The sequence below is a fragment of the Salmo trutta genome, chromosome 32 (assembly GCF_901001165.1).
Source record: "Salmo trutta chromosome 32, fSalTru1.1, whole genome shotgun sequence".
NCBI classification, from domain to species: Eukaryota; Metazoa; Chordata; class Actinopteri; order Salmoniformes; family Salmonidae; genus Salmo; species Salmo trutta.
Genome location: NC_042988.1, coordinates 11215532 through 11237149, shown reverse-complemented (window position 1 = coordinate 11237149; position 21618 = coordinate 11215532). Strand labels below are relative to the sequence as shown.

The 21618-nt window shown below is 46.5% G+C and overlaps 1 protein-coding gene across 7 annotated transcripts in view; it reads left to right on the top strand.

The window, feature by feature from the left end:
• The window catches only part of LOC115171062 (rho GTPase-activating protein 23), a 60754-nt gene extending 39136 nt beyond the window's left edge, over positions 1–21618 (top strand). For 5 of the 7 annotated variants that reach the window (XM_029727540.1, XM_029727541.1, XM_029727538.1 and 2 more), the window contains 18 exons: positions 9086–9241; positions 10006–10117; positions 10251–10290; positions 10491–10628; positions 11082–11390; positions 11629–11690; positions 11807–11925; positions 12092–12210; positions 12430–12582; positions 12868–12946; positions 13087–13160; positions 13397–13486; positions 13710–13835; positions 13988–14029; positions 14664–14757; positions 16791–16822; positions 17051–18507; positions 18977–21618. In XM_029727540.1, the coding sequence (XP_029583400.1) occupies positions 9086–9241; positions 10006–10117; positions 10251–10290; positions 10491–10628; positions 11082–11390; positions 11629–11690; positions 11807–11925; positions 12092–12210; positions 12430–12582; positions 12868–12946; positions 13087–13160; positions 13397–13486; positions 13710–13835; positions 13988–14029; positions 14664–14757; positions 16791–16822; positions 17051–18507; positions 18977–19052 (3278 nt within the window). In that variant the 3' untranslated portion in view covers positions 19053–21618. Of the gene's footprint in view, positions 1–9085; positions 9242–10005; positions 10118–10250; positions 10291–10490; positions 10629–11081; positions 11391–11628; positions 11691–11806; positions 11926–12091; positions 12211–12429; positions 12583–12867; positions 12947–13086; positions 13161–13396; positions 13487–13709; positions 13836–13987; positions 14030–14663; positions 14758–15085; positions 15111–16790; positions 16823–17050; positions 18508–18976 lie in introns of those variants that run through there. The other 2 variants (XM_029727539.1, XM_029727544.1) reach the window with 2 other exon arrangements.

Here is a 21618-nt window from a genome sequence, read left to right as displayed (position 1 = left end):
TAACAAATCACATAAGTTACACTCTGTGTGAAATAATAGGGGTTGACATGATTTTTGAACGACTAACCCTTCCTCTGTCCCCCATACATACCACATATGTATGTATTATCCCTCAGTCAAGTATTGAATTTCAAGCACAGATTGAACTACAAAGACCAGGGAACTTTTATAAAGCCTCATAAAGAAGGGCAGTGATTGGTGGATGTGTATCAATAACAAATCAGACATTGAAAATCTCTTTAGGCATGGTCAAGTTAATAATTATGCTGTGGATGATGTATTAAATCACCCAGACACATCAAAGATACAGTCGTCCTTCTGACCTGAGCTACAAGACAGGAATGAAACTGCTCAGGGATGTTACCATGAGGCCATTGGGGATTTTAAAACAGTTACAGAGTTCAATGGCTATGATGGGAGAAAACTGAAGATGGGCCAACAACATTGTAGTGACTCCACAATACTGACCTAAATGACAAAGTGAAAAGAAGAATTCAAATATACAGAATATGTCACGTCCTGACCATAGTAAGATGTTATTTTCTATTGTAGAGTAGGTCAGGGTGTGACAGGGGGTGTTTTTCTATGTTTTGTATTTCTATGTTCAGGTTCTAGTTTTATATTTCTATGTTGGGTTTGTTTGGGATTATCTCCAATTAGAGGCAGCTGGTCCTCGTTGTCTCTAATTGGAGATCATACTTAAGTAGGGTTTTTTTCCACCTGGGTTTTTGTGGGAGATTAATTTTGAGTAGTGTATGTTTCACCTCTGTGTCCTGGTTTGTTGTTTTGTTTATACAGTTTATTTATGTATTGCATAGTTTCACAGAGTAAATAAAATGTGGAACGACACACACGCTGCACTTTGGTCCGCTCATTCCTACGACAACCGTGACAGAATAAAAATATTGCTTATATATGCGATAAGGCACAAAAGTAAGATTGCAAAGGAATACACTTTTTGGCCTAAATGCAAATCCTTATGTTTGGTCCAAAACATCACTGAGTAACTGCCTCCTTATTTTCAAGCATGGTGGTGGCTGCATCATGGTATGGATATGCTTGACTTGGGCAAAGAGTGACCAAGTTACAGTTTTGACTTAAATCTGCTTTAAAATCTATGGCAAGACTTGAAAATTGCTGTCTAGCCATAATCCCCAACACCTTGACAGAGCTTGAAGATTTTTTCAAAGGATAATAGGCAAATGTCGCACAATCCAGGTGTGCAAAGCTCTTACAAGACTCACAGCTGTAATCGTCTGCCAAATGTGCTTCTAACATGTATTGACTCAGGGGCATGAATACTTATCTAATCAAGGCATATTAGTGTTTTATTTTTCATTCATCTTTGACTTTAGAGGTTAGGGTATTTTGTGTAGATCGTTGACAAAAATGACAATAAAATCCATTTTAATCCCACTTTGTAACACAATAAAATGTGACAAAATCCAAGGGGGGTGTAGACTTTCTCTAGGCAAGGTAGGCTACTCCCTCAGATGGTCAGGACAACAACCGAGGTCAGCAAAGTGCAAAGCAGATTCAAATGAGCTGCGTCGGAAACTTGTACCTACGTTTGAAATGGAGAGATAGATAGATGCCCTCAATGTGGGGCCAAGCCGTGACGGAACATAGAGAGAGAGGGAGACCTATAGATGAAATGGTTTAATAGGGAAGAGAACCAGAAAACAGAGAAACTTCTTGCTCCTTCTCTTCCCTCCTGCTCAGAGCAGCTGAAAATTTACCGAAACTAGGCAGTCAGGGCGGCAAGCTGAGGCACGTTTCACGACCAAACACTGAAACTTAAAACTTCTCTCTTGCTGTTTCTCTATCTCTCCGTTTTTTCCTCTCCCTGATAGGATCTGTGATCTGGTTGTTTGGGAGCATGATTTAATAGGCTGCTGTTCTGTTGACTGTAGATGATGAGGCCGTGTAGTAGACAGACACACAAAAGCACAGAGTCTGTGCTGTCCAGGATGGTGGTTGGATTCTCTTGCCCTCTAGTATCGGTAGTTTGACTTAGCGTTCTCTATATGGTGCTTCCACTCACTGTAGTCTCCTTTTGAATAGTGTTGGTAGCTTGCGGTAACAAAACCAATGAAAGGAATTACATATTGGAGCATTTTTACTGTAAATCCTAGTATTGGGTCTTATTAGGATGGCAGGTTATACTGTCCCCCCTGAGCCTCCTTTTTGGGGGAACCCAGTGTTGTAGATGGTAGGACAGGGGGCCTGGTGGTAGTGGAACCCCCTGTGAGGCACAGTACAGTAGGGATCCAGACTGTCTCTGTCACACTGCCAGCCTCAGACATGGCACTCTGTGCCCACAGCCCTCAATGCTGCCTTTGTGTACCACTATGCCCTCCCCACAACAGACACACAGAGCCACTACCCTCCACCCAACACATACACACACACATACACACTCACACTGAGCTGGCCAAAACATGGCCTATTCTCTCAAAGAAATCTCTCTTTCATCCTCTCTCTGTGTCTCTGTGTGAGCGGGTGAGGTCATGGCGTCTCCTATAGAGAAGGGGAAGTGGTAGTAGGCTATAGCAGTGTGCTGTGGTAGTATAGAGCCCTGCTCCATTCTAAGGCCGGTATTGTGGTGGCTCCCACTCAGGGCTCCTCTCTCTACTGGCTCTGCTGTGCTGGTTCTGTTAATGATGACCTTTGTTAAACCCACAGGCAGCGAGAGCGGCTATTTCTGGGCTCGGCTGTAAACAGGCAGATTCCACATCCCAGATTGGAAATGTTTCCGCCTCAGCCCCTTCTCCTACTGCCTCTGTTGGGCTGGCCCTAGCACCGAGACTGGTACAGAGAGAAGAGGAGGGGTGAGGAAGATGTCGAGAAACAGAGGGAAGCAGGTGGAAGGCAGTGAAAGTGGAAGCAGATAGGAACGAAGGGGAGAAAATGATGTCTGCGGAGAAGTATGTATGTCAGAGAAGAAACATGGGGGAGAGAGGGACGAGTCTTGCATGACAAGTATGTTTTGAGCACCTTGTAACAATACAAGAAAGCATAACATTAAGTTTCAAAAGTTCATGTTAAGCCTATAGGGGTTGGTTTGGAGTTGAGAGCCAAGTCGGTTTTGAGCCGTTGCTTCCATTTGAGACTGAAGATCTGCTGCCCTCTGCTGTTTAGTGAAGGTACTCAGACAGGCGCAGCAGCCGTGGTTATTAGTGAGGACAGCATTAGGACCTGAAGCTACAAAAGTTAAACATGGGCAAAACCCTACCCTTCCCTCTCTACATGCAAACACTAGTCTGGTCCATAATCCTCTGTGTCAGTCAGAAAGTGTGTTGTGGCCTGCTGGTTTCACATCCCCTTGTGTGTGTGTTTTAGAATGGTTGAGATGAACGTTGTAGGGTTATCTTGGACAAGGTTGAGTAGGTTACTTTCTAAATGACATCCGTTAGTTACTAGTTACCTGTCCAAAATTGTAATCGGTAATGTAACTTTTGGATCACCCAAACTCTGTAACAATCTGATTACTTTCAGTTACTTTTAGACTACTTAAGAGGCATTAGAAGAAGACAAAAATGAATATTACCAATTGAACGACATCTGTTGCAGGATAAATCAACTTTAGAGTTTACATAGCTGGCCATACATGGATGTTGCGTTTCACTTTATGGTGTATGTAGGCTTCTTTAAACCCATTGCTTTGTACTTTAATACAGATAAGTTTCAAGTTTTGATGTTACGCGCACAACAGTGAAATGCCTTTCTTGCAAGCTCTAAACCCAACAATGCAGTAATCAATAATTAGTGCAAAAGATAACAAGGTAGAACAAAAACACACAAGAAAAAAAATCATAAATAAGAAGAACACTAGAAAGTAAGAAGCTATATACAGGGTCAGTTCCAGGGTCAGTAGCTATATACAGGGTCAGTTCCAGGATCAGTAGCTATATACAGGGTCAGTTCCAGGGTCAGTAGCTATATACAGGGTCAGTTCCAGGATCGGTAGCTATATACAGGGTCAGTTCCAGGATCAGTAGCTATATACAGGGTCAGTTCCAGGGTCAGTAGCTATATACAGGGTCAGTTCCAGGGTCAGTAGCTATATACAGGGTCAGTTCCAGGGTCAGTAGCTATATACAGGGTCAGTTCCAGGGTCAGTAGCTATATACAGGGTCAGTTCCAGGGTCAGTAGCTATATACAGGGTCAGTTCCAGGGTCAGTAGCTATATACAGGGTCAGTTCCAGGATCAGTAGCTATATACAGGGTCAGTTCCAGGGTCAGTAGCTATATACAGGGTCAGTTCCAGGGTCAGTAGCTATATACAGGGTCAGTTCCAGGATCAGTAGCTATATACAGGGTCAGTTCCAGGGTCAGTAGCTATATACAGGGTCAGTTCCAGGGTCAGTAGCTATATACAGGGTCAGTTCCAGGATCAGTAGCTATATACAGGGTCAGTTCCAGGATCAGTAGCTATATACAGGGTCAGTTCCAGGATCGGTAGCTATATACAGGGTCAGTTCCAGGGTCAGTAGCTATATACAGGGTCAGTTCCAGGGTCAGTAGCTATATACAAGGTCAGTTCCAGGGTCAGTAGCTATATACAGGGTCAGTTCCAGGATCAGTAGCTATATACAGGGTCAGTTCCAGGATCAGTAGCTATATACAGGGTCAGTTCCAGGATCAGTAGCTATATACAGGGTCAGTTCCAGGATCGGTAGCTATATACAGGGTCAGTTCCAGGGTCAGTAGCTATATACAGGGTCAGTTCCAGGGTCAGTAGCTATATACAGGGTCAGTTCCAGGATCAGTAGCTATATACAGGGTCAGTTCCAGGGTCAGTAGCTATATACAGGGTCAGTTCCAGGGTCAGTAGCTATATACAGGGTCAGTTCCAGGATCAGTAGCTATATACAGGGTCAGTTCCAGGATCAGTAGCTATATACAGGGTCAGTTCCAGGATCGGTAGCTATATACAGGGTCAGTTCCAGGATCGGTAGCTATATACAGGGTCAGTTCCAGGATCGGTAGCTATATACAGGGTCAGTTCCAGGGTCAGTAGCTATATACAGGGTCAGTTCCAGGGTCAGTAGCTATATACAGGGTCAGTTCCAGGATCAGTAGCTATATACAGGGTCAGTTCCAGGGTCAGTAGCTATACAGGGTCAGTTCCAGGGTCAGTAGCTATATACAGGGTCAGTTCCAGGGTCAGTAGCTATATACAGGGTCAGTTCCAGGGTCAGTAGCTATATACAGGGTCAGTTCCAGGGTCAGTAGCTATATACAGGGTCAGTTCCAGGGTCAGTAGCTATATACAGGGTCAGTTCCAGGGTCAGTAGCTATATACAGGGTCAGTTCCAGGGTCAGTAGCTATATACAGGGTCAGTTCCAGGGTCAGTAGCTATATACAGGGTCAGTTCCAGGGTCAGTAGCTATATACAGGGTCAGTTCCAGGGTCAGTAGCTATATTCAGGGTCAGTTCCAGGGTCAGTAGCTATATACAGGGTCAGTTCCAGGATCAGTAGCTATATACAGGGTCAGTTCCAGGGTCAGTAGCTATATACAGGGTCAGTTCCAGGGTCAGTAGCTATATACAGGGTCAGTTCCAGGGTCAGTAGCTATATACAGGGTCAGTTCCAGGATCAGTAGCAATATACAGTGTCAGTTCCAGGATCAGTAGCTATATACAGGGTCAGTTCCAGGATCAGTAGCTATATACAGGGTCAGTTCCAATACCATATTTACAATGTGCAGGCATACTGGATTGATATAGGTATATATGTATACGGGTAAGGTGTGTAGGCATCAGGATATATGATAAACAGTAGCAGCAGTGTAAATGAAGATTGTATGTGAGTGTGTGTGCGTGTGTAAAGTCAGTATAAATGTGTGTGCATGGTATGTGTATGAAGTGGTGTCAGTGTGTGTGATTGTGTAGAGTCCTATGAGTGTGCATAGGGAGTGCAAAAACATATAAACAAGTTTCTATTTAGCAGTCTTATGGCTTGGGAAAATTAGCTGTTCAGGAGCCTGTTAGTGTCAGACTTGATGCAACGGTACCTCTTGCCATGCGGAAGCAGAGAGAACAGTCTGTGACATGGGTGGCTGGAGTCTTTAACGATTTCCCGGGCCTTCCTTTCACACCGCCTGATATAGAGGTCCTGGATGGTAGGGAACTCAGCCCCAGTGATGTACAGGGCTGTCCGCACCACCCTCTGTAGCTCTATGCTGTTGGCATACCAAGCAATGACGCAGCCCGTCAAGAAGCTGTAGAACTTGAATTTCAGGGCCCCAACCTTTTCCAACTTCCTGAGGGGGATGTGTGTGGATCATTTTGAGTCCTTAGTGATTTGGATCCAGAGGAACTTTAACCTCTGAACCCGCTCCACTGCAGCCCCGTCGATGTGGATGGGGGCCTACTCGGACCCCCATTTCCTGTAGTCCATGATCAGCTCCTTGGTCTTAATGACGTTGAGGGAGAGGTTGTTGTCCCGGCACCACACTGTCAGGTCACTGACCTCCTCCCTGTAGGCTGTCTCGTCGTCGCCGGTGATCAGGCTTACCACCGTCGTGTCGTCAGCAAACTGGATGATGTTATTGGAGTGGTGCGTGGCCTCGCCGTGTTGGGTGTACAGGGAGTACAGGAGGGGACTAAGCACACACCCCTGTAAACGATTAGGCTATATCGTGACATTAAAAAAACTAAGTCTGTCAGATTTCCAGTCATTCCAATTAATTGAATACTCCTTGATCTTCAAGAATAGGACTTGGAAATATAGATTAGCCAAATAGTTTTACCTGAGCATGACGCAAAAACAAAGGACTTATTAGCCTACTCTGTTTATCATTTTGTTGTTTCGAGCTGAAAAAGAAATGCTGCTTTGAATACTGCCAAAAAGTGCTATTTACATGTGAAAAATGAATGCCATATGCTGAATTTGCTTTAGGCCTAATGTTTACGTTTCTGTTGGGGACACTATGATATCTGAATCATTTGTAGCTGTTTAAATCTATCAAAAGTGTGCAAGTTTGAGCATGTGTCTGTTAGGCCCAGGAATTTAGTTTTTATCAGCACAAATTAGATTGAGCAATAAAAGCCCCACTTGTGGTCTTCTTAAATTATGCTTGTTTTTGACAGTATGTGGAGCACAATACCACGGGGGAGTTTAGGAGGGAAGAAGTCCCTCAAACTGTTATTCCAAATGCTGGAATCTGCACCATGCAGCTGTTGCAAGAGTGATTTGTTTCACCTACTGGCTGTCCACCAGTCGCAAAAACAATACGTGATAAGCAGCTTAAACCTCTAAAATTCAACCATTATTGGGTTAAAATACACAGTCATCTACAACGACGACAATCCGTAAGAAACAAGTAGCTCGAGCAGCAGTGTGTGTCACATCAAAGCGTTATGTATGTAGATATCGATTATAGGTGATATCCGTATCGCCCGTAGGCTACACCGCTGCTGTCGTCCTTACCTCCAAGCCTTTATTCAAGTAGGATGTATAATCTTTGGATGCTGACAGCAGTCGCACCATTGGAAGACAGCTTGGACTAAAACCTACCAAGGCCTATTCCTGCTCTTTTCCCGCTATCCATCAAACGCATTTGGTGTGATCATCATAGGGGTCTCTGACTTGTGGTCAGACTCTCTCAGGTGGAACAAACTTAAACCTGCGCCTTTTTCAATGCTGATTTCAATGTCTTTGAGAAAACAGAAAGGTGTCATAAACATTTTTTTCGGTAACGTCCTTTCTGAATTTAAAAGTAATCCTACAAGTAATCAGCTAGTTTTTAATCATCTAATCATCTAGTTTTTCTAAGGAATCTGTAATCTGATTACAATATTTTTGCTGGTAACGTAACGGATTACATTTTTTTTTTTTGTAATCGGTTATATGTAACACGTTACATGTAATCCATTACTCCCCAACCCTGATCTTGGATATATTACTTATGGTTGTTTCATGTATATCTGTCATTCAACCTTGAAATGACTGCTTTCATTTTGAAAACGCATAGCAGCTAACCAAGACATTATCACTGCAAGCAAGACATAGTTTCCTTTTTTTGTGTGTGTAATGCACTCATACCAACGAACACAGTGAATCACACACACCCTTACACATACTTCTCAACCCACTAGTTGATAAAGAACTGAAACCTAGCGTTTTTACATGGTACCGAAGCCTTTTCCGTTTCTATTTGAAGAACTCTTCTCATGGAGGCAGCAGACACAGGTACAGCATAGGGCGTTGGTTTAATCTCTCTTTATGCCATTTTACTTTCCACCTTTATTATTTTGTCTATTGTCCGTGTGTGTGTGTTTTTACGCAATAGAGCTGTAATATTGCTCATTTACAGTTACGTTATTGAAGTTCTAAATGGCAGTTTTGCCTTCAGTCTTTTCTGAGTATTTTCTTCCATTTTCTCTTTGAGGATGCTTCATAGAAGACATGTTATAATCTGTGGGCATTGTGTTTATGTGTTAGGAGGACAAAGAAAGTGAGTAAGTAGTAATGTGTCTTGTCAGTGGTTTCTCAGAGAAGCTGAGCATTCCGTGTGAAAACAGTATCTTTTTCCTTTATAGTAACCCAGTGGTGGTACCTCATTGCTCTCCCTTCCTTCAACTCCTCGCCCCTCCTCCCTCTATCCCTCTTCTCCTCCCTCTATCCCTCTTCTCCTCCCTCTCGTCCTCTCACCCTTGATTCCGCCCTTCCCTAACCGTCCCTCTACTTCCATTGCTCCCTTCATCCTATCCTGTCTCCCGCCTCTGCCCTTTTCCCTCTCCTCCTCCCTCTATCCTTCCCTCTCCTCCTCCCTCTATCCTTCCCTCTCCTCCTCCCTCTATCCTTCCCTCTCCTCCTCCCTCTATCCTTCCCTCTCCTCCTCCCTCTATCCTTCCCTCCCCTCCTCCCTCTATCCTTCCCTCTCCTCCTCCCTCTATCCTTCCCTCTCCTCCTCCCTCTATCCTTCCCTCTCCTCCTCCCTCTATCCTTCCCTCTCCTCCTCCCTCTATCCTTCCCTCTCCTCCTCCCTCTATCCTTCCCTCTCCTCCTCCCTCTATCCTTCCCTCTCCTCCTCCCTCTATCCTTCCCTCTACCCCCTCCCCCCTCCATACAGATGAGCCGACGAGCCCCAGCGCTGACCTCCGTGCCCGCCACGTGCCCGCCTCCTCCGTGGTGTCCAGCGGCATGAGCTCAGCTCCCGCCATCGTCACCAGCCCCGCCTCCCCCACCTTCACCTTCCCCCTAACCAGGCTCTTCTCACACGACTGCAGTGAGTGCCCCCCTTGAGCCGGACTACCCCGGACCGACCCCCCTGCATGCAGCCATACCAGAACCCGGCACACCTCTCTGCAGTGTCTGGTACCATGCTAGCAGACATGCCACCTCCACATCTATGGAGAGAATGGCTTACTGTACACAGGATGCTCCTTTGTTTCTCTGCATGAGTTGATTGACAATTTTTCCATGGCGAGGAGGTATAATGGCCTCCAGTAAATAGGCCTTGTGTACTTCTTTGTGCTTGGTAAGATGCATGCGCGCCCTAAAGCAAATGTAGTCACTCCTCGGTGGACTAACCGCCTAGGCAGATGCATGTGCGTCATTGAAGTGAATGGGGTTACTCTCTACTTTTTGGAGAAAGTGTGTTTTGTACCAATGGGGTCCACATTTCCTCTGTATAGACTAGAGCATGAAGTCCAGTGGTCCTCGTACACCCAGCTTTAGTCCAGTCTGTCCAGTCTGACAGACCGACTCCCCTTGCATGACGGTAGTGAGCGAAGTGACCTGAGAAGACCTAACCTAACCTGACTCCATCCTGCCAGCCCACCTCTTCACCCGCTACCTCACGCCAGCCACCTCACCCAACCACCCTCCACCTCTCTGTCAACCGCTCTCCCACGTCTGTTAACCCCACACTCCTCTGACTACATCCTCTGACTACATCCTCTGACTACCACATCCTCTGACTACCATTACATCTACTTTCTTCTCTTTCTTTCCCTCTCTCTCTCACTCGCTCCGTCTCCCACTGAGCAGGCAGTATTAAATCCAGTCGCCGTTCCTCCTATCTTCTAGCCATCACCACGGAGCGCTCCAAGTCATGTGACGAGGGACTCAACACCTTCAGAGAGGAGGGCCGCGTCTTCTCGTGAGTAATGGATCACCGGGGGGAGACGCGGGAATCGATTAGGAGGGATTCATCTGAATCATATGATCAATTCATTTCGTAGTAAATCTTTCAGTAGTCATTTTAAATGAACCCTCTGTTTTATTCTCCATAGGAGGCTGCCAAAGAGAGTGAAGAGTTTCTTCACTGATGGGGTGAGCTTTTCCTTGTTTCACAATAATAGTTGGTTGTACCCTACACGTGACTACACTGCAGATTGCAGAGGACCTTCCATTTCTGGCAGCTAGGAGAGTGTGTCTGAAACCATTTAGTTTTTTAGTGTGTTTATCCTAAAAACCTGTCGCGGAGTGGTGTGTAACTTTTGACCGTGTGTGTGTGTGTGTGTGTGTGTTAGTCTCTGGACAGTCTGGGTGCAGCGGAGGAGGTGCGCTCCAAACGCCACTCCACCTCAGAGCTGGGCAGTATCAGCTACAGTGACATATGGAGAGAGGGATGGCTGCACTACAAACAGATCTTGACGGAGAAGGGCAAGGTGAGAGAGAGGGAGGAGAAAGAAAGAACGAACGAGTAGAGGAATAGGACCTACTGCATTTTAATGAACCATTTCTCCTCTCTCTGTCCTTTCTGTCTCTCACTCCATTTCTTCTCTCTCTGTCCTTTCTGTCTCTCACTCCATTTCTCCTCTCTCTGTCCTTTCTGTCTCTCACTCCATTTCTCCTCTCTCTGTCCTTTCTGTCTCTCACTCCATTTCTCCTCTCTCTGTCCTTTCTGTCTCTCACTCCATTTCTTCTCTCTCTGTCCTTTCTGTCTCTCACTCCATTTCTCCTCTCTCTGTCCTTTCTGTCTCTCACTCCATTTCTCCTCTCTCTGTCCTTTCTGTCTCTCACTCCATTTCTCCTCTCTCTGTCCTTTCTGTCTCTCACTCCATTTCTCCTCTCTCTGTCCTTTCTGTCTCTCACTCTCTCCATTCCGTTGTGTGTTACAGAAGGTGGGTAGCGGCATGCGTCCGTGGAGGCGGGTCTTCTCGGTGTTGCGCTCCCATTCGCTCTTCCTTTACAAGGACAAGCGGGAGGCGGTCCTGCGGGGCGCCACTCTGGGAGGCGATGCCGACGAGGAGCAGCCAATCAGCATCCGGGGCTGCCTGGTGGACATAGCGTACAGCGAGACCAAGCGTAAGCACGCGCTGCGTCTGACCACTCAGGACTTTTGTGAGTACCTGCTGCAGGCCGAGGACAGAGAGGACATGCTGGACTGGATCAAGGTCATCAGCGAGAACAGCAAGACCGACAATGAGGTGGGTCAGATGGCACCACTCTCACCTCTCAACTGACCTTTCCCCTCTCAACTCTGAACCTAGAACCCTCTGACCTCTCAACTCTGACCCTACAACCCTCATATCTTATGTCACACGCTGCCTTCTGTTTATAGATCTCCTGTAACATTGTTGTACATGTCACCTTTCTTCACTGGTGTTGCTACAGTGTATAAGGCTGTATTGATGAGGGAATGGACCGTGTGTTTGTCTGTCTCAGGAGCTGGGATTCTCAAGACAGGCTCTGATCAGTAAGAAGCTCAATGACTACAGGAAACAGAGGTGAGGGACACATGCCTGTCACTATACAGCAGTAGTGTTTGATACATCCATCTTGCTTGTCCTGCCTGGTAGAGTCAGTTTGTAACAGTCTTCTCTCTGTCTCCCCCTGCCTCCAGTCCAACAGGCAACAAGCCGGACTCCTCTCCCAGGGTGTCCCGTGCCAAGCCTTCCTTCCTGCTGACCAAGATGGAGAACGCTGCCGGGGTGCCACGCTCACCCAAACCTGAGGGCAAAGGTCAGAGACAGGAACCAACCAGCAGTGGTCATTCCAAATGGATGTTTGTTCTGACTCTGTCTGTCTGTCTGTCTGTCTGTCTGTCTGTCTGTCTGTCTGTCTGTCTGTCTGTCTGTCTGTCTGTCTGTCTGTCTGTCTGACTCGCTGTCCCTCTGTCTGTCCCCAGATGAGAGCAACCCCCCTAAGTCGCCATGGGGGATCAACATCATGAAGAAGTCCAAGAAGTCAGGGCCCAAGGCTTTTGGAGTGCGGCTAGAAGACTGCCAGCCAGCTGCCAACAACAAGGTCAGCCAGAGCCTCCCTTCCTCTAATCTTATCATCTGTAAATGTAGCATTTTGTGTGTGTTTATATGCCCTGTTAAAGTATTTACTGAAAATGAATGGCATATGGACATGCATGGGTCAGTGTGTGTCTACTGTTTACTATGATGTATCTGTGTGCTGGTAAGGTATGTGTGTCCACTCCTGTCCGACCCTCCCCTCTCTGTCTGTCTGTCCTCCCAGTTCATCCCGATGATCGTGGAGATCTGCTGTGGGCTGGTGGAGGAGATGGGTCTGGAGTACACCGGCATCTACAGGGTCCCAGGGAACAATGCAGTGGTGTCCAGCCTTCAGGACCAGCTCAACAAGGGGTCAGACATCAACCCTGCAGAGGAGGTGAGCGGAGCAGGACCCCAGTCGCACGCACGGGCACACACACACACACACACAACCTAATGTACAGTAAGCAATAGGCATAGTAATCCATGACTGGATTAGATAGACACAGTATATCTAGTCATCTGTGGGATGGTGTTAAACAGCATCAGTGGGGTACAAATGTTCAGCAAAGGGAAAGGATGGTATGACTATCAACTATTCTATCCAACCGTGTCTCTAAAGGCCCTTTAGTATTGCCTTTGACCTCTCTCTCTCTCTCTCCCTGTTCTTACCGCTTCACAGAAATGGCAGGACCTGAACGTGATCAGCAGCTTGCTCAAGTCTTTCTTCAGGAAACTTCCGGAGCCTCTCTTCACTGATGGTGAGTCCCCATTTTTGTTAGATGATCTGTCAGTAAAGGCATGAATAAACTCTCATTCATCCTCCTTTTAACAGTTACAGTTGAATGTTCGTTTTTATTTCAATGTTCTGTAACTGTTCATGTAACTCTTATCCTCACAGATAAGTACAATGACTTCATCGACGCTAACCGGATGGAGAATGCCGGGGACCGGCTAAAGACCATGAAAAAACTGGTATGTGAACGTTTGCATATCCGGTATAGTCTTTCCCTGGAAGGATGATATGTTCAAGGGATAACAGATTACACAGAATACTCAGAAGTGTTGACGTATTTCTCCTTCTCTCTCTCTCTCTCTCTGTCTCTCTCTCTCTCTCTGTCTCTCTTTCTGTCTCTCTGTCTCTGTCTCTGTCTCTCTGTCTCTGTCTCTCTCTCTGTCTCTGTCTCTCTCTCTCTCTCTCTCTCTGTTAGATCCGTGACTTACCGGACCATTACTACCACACTCTGAAGTTCCTGGTTGGCCATCTGAAGACGGTAGCTGACCACTGTGAGAAAAACAAGGTCTGGATACGTCTATCGTAGTGTTGTAACGCGAACGGCTTATTATAGGCTGCGTCCTAAATTGCACCCTATTTCCCCATATAGTGCCCGGCATTTGTCCCGGACCCAATGGCACTTTATTCCCTATGTAAAGTGCCCTACTTTTTACAGTAACAGATGATAGTAACGGATGATGAAGGAAGACGGATTTATAATGAGATGTATTGTTTCTGTGTGGGTGTAGATGGAACCTCGTAACTTGGCCCTGGTGTTCGGGCCCACGCTGGTGCGGACGTCTGAAGACAACATGACAGACATGGTGACTCACATGCCGGACCGCTACAAGATAGTAGAGACGCTCATCCAACATGTGAGTGAGCCTCTAATCCCAACCAATGACAAACCTGTTTACTGGCTTCATGTTAACTCTCCTCCGATGAGCTGGCGCTACCCTGTCGGAATATCTTCTCACAGGTCTCTTCTTTCTCTCTGTCTCCTCTCTCTCTCTGTTTCCTCCCACAGTATCTCTGGTTTTTCAGTGAGGACCTGGACAAGGATGAGAAGGTACAGTGGGACTTACTCTGCAAACTGTGGAAACTATGTGAACATTTTAACATCTTGACCATGTTCTGTTATAATATCCACCCGGCACAGCCAGAAGAGGACTGGCCACCCCTCATAGCCTGGTTCCTCTCTAGGTTTCTTCCTAGGTTTTTTGGCCTTTCTTGGGAGTTTTTCCTAGGGAGTTTTTCCTAGCCACCGTGCTTCTTTCACATGCATTGCTTGCTGTTTGGGGTTTTAGGCTGGGTTTCTGTACAGCACTTTGAGATATCAGCTGATGTACGAAGGGCTATATAAATACATTTGATTTGATTTGATATGTGGGGACAGCTGTTCAGTTCACACGGTCATGTTGGAGCTCACAGTGTAATCTGCTCCAGTAAACAGCCCAAATAGAATCCCGGGGATGTGCTATGATACAGTATATCTTACCTATGCGTCATTGCCTGCGTCTCATATTGCACCCTATTCCCTTCGTAGTGCACTACTTTTTTTACCAGAACCCTATGGGCCATGAAAAAATAGTGCATTATATGGAGGATAGGGTGCCATTTGGGACACAGTCACTGATTCTGATGCAGGACTTAAATCCAGTGTTCATGTGTTGTTTATGACTCGATGCCTTTCTCCCCTTCAGACTCCGGTAGACACGAAGGACCTGGTGCCGGCCCCCAATATCGACCACTTGCTCTCCAACATCGGCAGGACCGCTCTGCTAGGGGAGGCGTCAGGTGAGGGCCCGCCCACCACTGCCCAAATACATCCAATCACAACCTGCACTGAGCTACTGACAGCCTGTGCAGACCAATCACGGTTCATACTGTGGCCGAACTGGCCAATCAGTGACTGTCAATAGTCATTGACAGCCACACAGTTGAACCAATCCCATACAATCAGGAAATAGGCATGACATACATTTGAAATGATTTGCCCTTGCCGAGTTTCTCTCTTTCCTGATTTGATCACTAGACTGTGCTTCTTTCCTCTCACCTGGTTTTCTTTTCTTCTTTATTACTCATCTTTCACTTTCTCTTCTACATCGCTGCATCCCTCTCTTAGCTGAGCCTGTGGAGCAGCCACTGCGGTAGGATGGGATTTCCCCTGCCAATTCCTGTGTGTGTTTGTGTGTGCGTGTGCATGCGTGCGTGAGAAATAGTGAGTTTGGGTGTGATGGTGTTTGTTAGTAAAAGGTGGGTGGGTGTGTTTGGTATGTGTCAACATCTTCAGAGGAAGTTGCTCTCGGCTCCCTCTCAGTGTCCGCTTGACTAAGGCAGGAGTTGTGTGTGAGGATGACCCTGTACTGTCACCCAGTCTGACTAACGGATTAATGACTTTGTGTTCTCTGTCACTGAGAGAGAAAGCCCCTCTACAGTGGTCTCTCCATCTGTCTGTCCTGTTTACCTCACCTGCTCCACTCATTCTGTATAGGACCTCTCATGTGTTACTCTGGGGGTTTTGTGTGTGTGTGTGTGTGTGTGTGTGTGTGTGTGTGTGTGTGTGTGGTAAACAAACAAAGAATAGTAAATAGTAAACAAACAAAAGATTTGACCAACTGGGGATATTTTGTTGGTCCCCACAAGGTCAAATGGGGTTTAGGGTTAAGGTTAGAATTAGGTTTAGGAGCTAGGGTTAAGGTTAGGTTTTAAGGTTAGGGTTATGGAAAATAGGATTTCGAATGGGACTGAATTGTCTCCCCACAAGGTTAGTTATACAAGACTGTGTGTGTGTGTGTGTTTGAGTGAGAGCATATATGAGTGAGAGCGTGTGAGTGATTGCATGTGAGAGCGAGAGCTTGTGAGTGTGAGCTAGTGTGAGATAGTGAGTGTGAGTGGTGCTAGTGAGAGCTAGTGAGTGAGAGCTTGTGAGTGTGAGCTAGTGAGTGTGAGTGAGAGCTAGTGAGTGTGAGTGAATGAAAGTGAGAGCTAGTGAATGTGAGTGAGTGCTAGTGAGTGAGTGAGACCGTGTGAGCGAGACCGTGTGATCGCGACCGTGTGATCGAGACCGTGTGAGCTAGTGAGTGAGAGCGAGAGTGTGAGCTTGTGAGTGTGAGTGAGAGCTAGTGAGAGAGAGCTAGTGAGTGTGAGTGAGAGCTAGCGAGTGTGAGTGAGAGCTAGCGAGTGAGAGCTGGCGAGTGAGAGCTGGCGAGTGAGAGCTGGCGAGTATGAGTGAGAGCTAGTGAGTGGGAGTGAGAGCTAGTGACTGAGCGGTAGTGAGTGAGTGTGTGACCGAGTGTGTGGTGATTGAAAAACCCTTTACTCAACCTTGTTTTCTGCCTTCCCTCCTCCCGACGCTTCCTTCACCAGTTGATGTCATCAGTGTTTGCCGTGATTCCTTAATGCTGTTGTTTTTCCCCACCCTCGCCCCTCTCTCCAACAACCCTGGTCACATACCAGTCAGTTTGATCAACTCCATGACATTCGGTGGTTTGTGATGACACGTTGTTCTGTGTGTTAATGGTGTGTGACCAGTGTCTGTAAGGTTCTGTTCCCCGGGGGAAGGTGACGGGTAGAGGGTGGGCACAGAGGATTCACAACTCTCTCCTAATTGGATTGGTGTTACATTAGAGCAGTCATATTTCCTGTGTTATAACAGTGTCAAAATGGTGTGTTTTAAAAGCTCTAGATAGCAGAAAGGTTTGTTTTCTGAGCAGCAGCTCTGTGCCCCCTGATCACTGCCATTCACGCTCCTCCTCCCCTCAGATGTAACACAGACCAGCTTTACAGTGTACCTTCCCCTCTGACACTCTCTCTTTGTCCTCTCTTAGACTCAACCAACAGTGACTCAGCTAAATCTAAGGTAAGGCCTCAGATAGCCAACTATGCTGTTTTACACCTTTTTTTTAACATCTGGCCACTCATATCACACAGGGCACCTTCACAGACACAAAATAATCTTCTTCACTACCACAAAAAAACATTCAAAGAGCTGAAGCAAGTAACAACATTTTTCTTCACACCATCTAGTTATGGTTGAGGTTGTGTAAATCATCCGACCTTTGACCTATGTGACTTTGTTTTGCCTCAGGGGTCGTGGGGGTCAAAGCGAGACCTCACTGCCAAGGACTTTCTGACCCTGTCCATCATGTCCGCCGTCACCGGACGCAAGCGCAGGAATCGCCACAACGGCCGCCTCGTGGGCAGCAGCACAGACGACGACTCGGAGCACGAGCCAATCAAAGCCAGCCACCTGGGGGCGGAGGAGGGAGAAGAGGCGGGGCTGGTGGTGGCAGGAACAGACACCGCCCCACGAGCAGAGGGAGAGGAGGAGGAAGATGAGGAGGAGGAGGAAGAAGAAGAATCTGTAGTAGAGAGAGTGAGAGAGAAGGTAGAGGAGGTGATAGTTCCCAGCATGCCATGCGGTAGTGAGAAAGAGAAAGCAGGGCAGACGGTGATGCTGCTCCCTGAGGAAGAGGCGGTGACAGCGGAGGTGAAGGGCAGGGTGTGGCGGGGGCCAGAGGACGCTCGCTCTATCGTCTCCGGTTACTCCACCCTCTCCACACTGGGGCGGAGCCTGGCGTCTGAGGGCCGGTGCGATGAAGCTGACGACGAGCGCAGCGAGCTGGTGAGCGAGACGGACAATGAGAGCGGATTCGCCTCGCGCTCCCTTACCCAGGAGAGACCTGAGAAACACCCCCCTGCATCCATTACACCCACCCTCACACCCCCTACCCCCCCACAGCCCCCCACAGCAGCACAACGAAGCTTCCTCTACACACACTACAAACCCCACCCTGTCTCCCCCATGACCCAGCACACCACCCCCACCCCATCCACACATACTCAGGACCCTGGGGAGAGGAGCGAGGGTGGGGCGCGATCCACCACCCCCTCCTCCTCCTCCTCCTCCACCACCCACAGACTACACCCCCGGCCCTCCTTCAACTCCCACAAGCTGATCCAGTGTGACACGCTGGCCAGGAAGAAGCTAAAGGACAGAGGGAAGACCAAGGCTCATTCTCTGGACCTGCTGGACCTCCCTGGGCCTTCAGGAGAGGAGGGAGACGGGGTACCAGGGGCCCAGAGGAACCGATCCAGGACCAACCCTTCCTCAGGGAGCAGCCAGGAGAGCCTACGTCCACCCCGGCCCAAAGAAGCCCTGCCCCCCAGCGAGGCTGCATCTTTCACCCCCAGCGGGACGGGTCAGGGGCGAGGGTCTCTGGCTGACCAGGTGCGTGCGCGCCTGCTGGGCTCGGCTGATGACCTGCGTATCGTGGGGCTGAGGAAGCCACTCTCCCCGGAGACGAGGAGGAAGAGACGGGCCTGGAGAAGACACACTGTGGTGGTCTCACCTACCGAGTCGGGCGACAAGAGGCCTGCGCTAGCCACCAACAAGTTCCCCATGTCACTGGCCACTTCCAACCAGGGCAAACCACAGGGATCACCCCTCGACCACCAGGAGCTTGACCCAAGACACCCTCTTCCCCTGGGCCAGAATCCCCCCGTCACACGCCGAGCACCCGCCTCCAGGTTCCATCAGTACCTGTAAGTATGGACAAAGACTGATAGGCCTGTAAGTTACAAGGCCCCTGGCCTCCTTCTCAAAGTCTCCCTCCCCTGAGCTGCTGAGCCAGGGCTACTGTGTTAGAGGGTCAGATAGTGCTGACCCCGAGTCAGTTGCATGATGGCAGTGGGTAGTGGACAGCAGAGCCACAGACAGACACAAGGGGTCTTGAGACAGGTCTGAGAACAGTTTCCGGCCTCCAGTCTACTCCGTTTGCATGGCAAGGGGCATTCCAGTATTTGCCAAAGCTTATTTCTTTTGTGTGTTTTAAATAAAAAATTAAATAATGCAAAACTGCAATGGGGCAGCAGACACACAGACAGACAGACAGACCTCATCACAGTTGATATTAAAGCCAAGAACTCTCCCTCATGCAGGCAGCAGACAGACAGTGTGTTACTGAATAATAGGATCCTTCCTGTCCTCTCTGTTGCTTCCTGTCTGACACAGGAAGTGGGTTGTCCTCTCCCAGTGCACAGGGAAGAGCATGCCAAACCAAGCCTACCCAGGGTTCCTCACAGAGTGACACTTTCAACAGGACTGTGAGCTCTCTCTCTCTGTCTTTTACACTCACACACACACTAGCTGAGAGATCAGCACATACACTATAAGAGTACAAGCAGTATTGGAATGTGAGTTTTAAGGGAGAACTCTGTCTAACCTTTGGCCCCAGCACTGACTTCTATATCAGTCTTCCTTAATATTCTGTTACTATGACGACCACAGAACAACTGGCTCTAACACTCATCTAGTTGCCAACACACAGAAATAACATAACTCACACACACACGCACACACACACACACACACACATGCTCACACAGCAGTTATGGTCTGTAACCAAGATGTTTGTCTGTCTTCGTTAATGTTTGTCTGTCTGTACATATGTGTGTTTGCCTGACAATACTCGTGAGTATGTTTGAGTGTGCAGCTGTTTGTGTGTTGAACTATTTTGTAACATTTGTAAAAAGCCTTGTTAAGTTAACCTTGTAAATATATATATTACATTATCTTTATTTTTAAAAATTGTTTTATGGTTTACATAAGTGCACACAGGTGCACCATAATTTCCTTCAAGATGTTACTTGAAATGTTTCCCTTAATATATAATTTTTTTGTTGTTTTATATACAGTAAATATTCTATATATATTTTTTGTATGAAAAGAATAAGTACTTTTATTGTGATTTGACTTCTCGGATGTACTTGTTTTTAAAACAAACAAAAAAAGAAACAACCTGAACCTGACTTAAAGCCTGTTCCTTGTTTCCTCACAGATGGCCTTTCTCTGTGACTCACAGTACTATGCAGAAATACCTTCTCTCATTTAGCAAAGATACAATAACTCATCCAACATTAACTTTCTCCAGTCAAAATCCTTAGTTCTGGCCGTTGAAAGGCCTCTCCGTTTCATGGCTGGATAGCATCCATTTCCGCATTTGAAGAAAGCAATGTACTCTCCCCTTACTGACACTACTATCTACCTTATGCTGACAATGCTTATCTTATTTGGCAGCAAACAGGGCTTTATCTACCATAATTTAAGTCACAATAACCTAATTTAAGTCACAATAATGTTCGTATGCATCTCAGCTCTCTTATCAAAGAACGATCACATACTGTCCTTGCATCAACTCTATCATAACTGTCTTTTCAATTGGATTAAGTATTAGTTGGTAATAATTTGCTTGACCAAACCTGCCTATGTGTACCAGAGGAAACGTTTGTTTTCATTTTATGGGTGACCGAGAAAGCGCAAAATATTGACAACATGCCCTGTTAAACGTCAAGGAATATAAATGCAACCTGCATGTTACACAAAGTTACATTTTGTAAAGTCTGTCAATTATATTGTATTTGTTATATTATCAGGAATATTTCAAGTATTAAACCATCTACACATGATTTTTCATGTCATATTTTACATTTCCATGAGGTTAGACTCAAGTGAATAACCACTGTGAGTGGGGTGCTTCAGAATTCCTGGATACAAATGACTGATTGCAGAAATGTGGTTACCATAAGTAGCCATTTTGGGGTCTGCTGTGTTTCTAGACTGACATACCATTCTCTTGGCCATGGTCCAAGATGAGTTTCCATTTCCCAAATACTCTTTATTAACTGTCCCTCGACCAATGTCATATGGGACTTATTCTTTGGTTCCCCCTTTGACTGACAGGATTTTCGTCATCATAAAATGTCATTGACTTTTAGTTAGTCTTGTCTTACCTCAAGAGTTGCCCTACAAGTGCCTGATTTCTAGAGTGTTTTTGTTCTGCAGTGCCATGGTCAGACCTCACCTTCCCATTAACCCTCATTATTCCAGACTCTCAAAGCCAGAAGCCTCAACCTTCACATCTAGTTATAAGCCAGACTGAATCCATTCTCTTCTCGTTGCTGTGCTTACATCTTATCCGCTGAGCCAAAGACGTGTATCATCCATACGAGCAGCCTCTCTGGGAGGCCATTAAAAGCAACACTGTGTCTGGCCAAGGACTTGTCTATGCAGTCTGTTTGCATCTAACAAGCACTAACAAACAGCGGAATACCTGATGCTGTAAGGAGAGGGGAAGTATAGTGCTCTCACCTGCTTTTCTCACACACAGAGGTTCTTTCATGTGGACAGTGTTTTGTATGGTACACATAACAAGCCCTAAGTAAAGGGTAATCAATACCTAGAACAGGGTAATATGGTACCAACTCATTTGCATTAGATTTTGTTTGATGAACTAACTGTATACATTTAAACTGTCAGTCAATAGGAGACGTACAGCTGAGCTTAACAGAGCTGAACCAAACTGCTCATGCCTTCATCAAAAAGATAAATACAAACATTTTAGAAAATTTGGACAACACTCAATGTGTGTTTAGCTGTCTGTTTCTTGAAATGTGATATACCTTATGTTTGTTATTATGTCTGATAATATTTTGTACATATTGTATTGTGTAAAGTACGTTTTGAATTGCTTTGAGTAAACAATCTAAGAAAATTTCCTGACTAAAGGTTATCCACCTGGAACCATTTCATTCAATGGCATTTTGCTTCAAAGCAAGGTTATATGATGTAAATAAACAGAATTAAGTTTAAAAAAA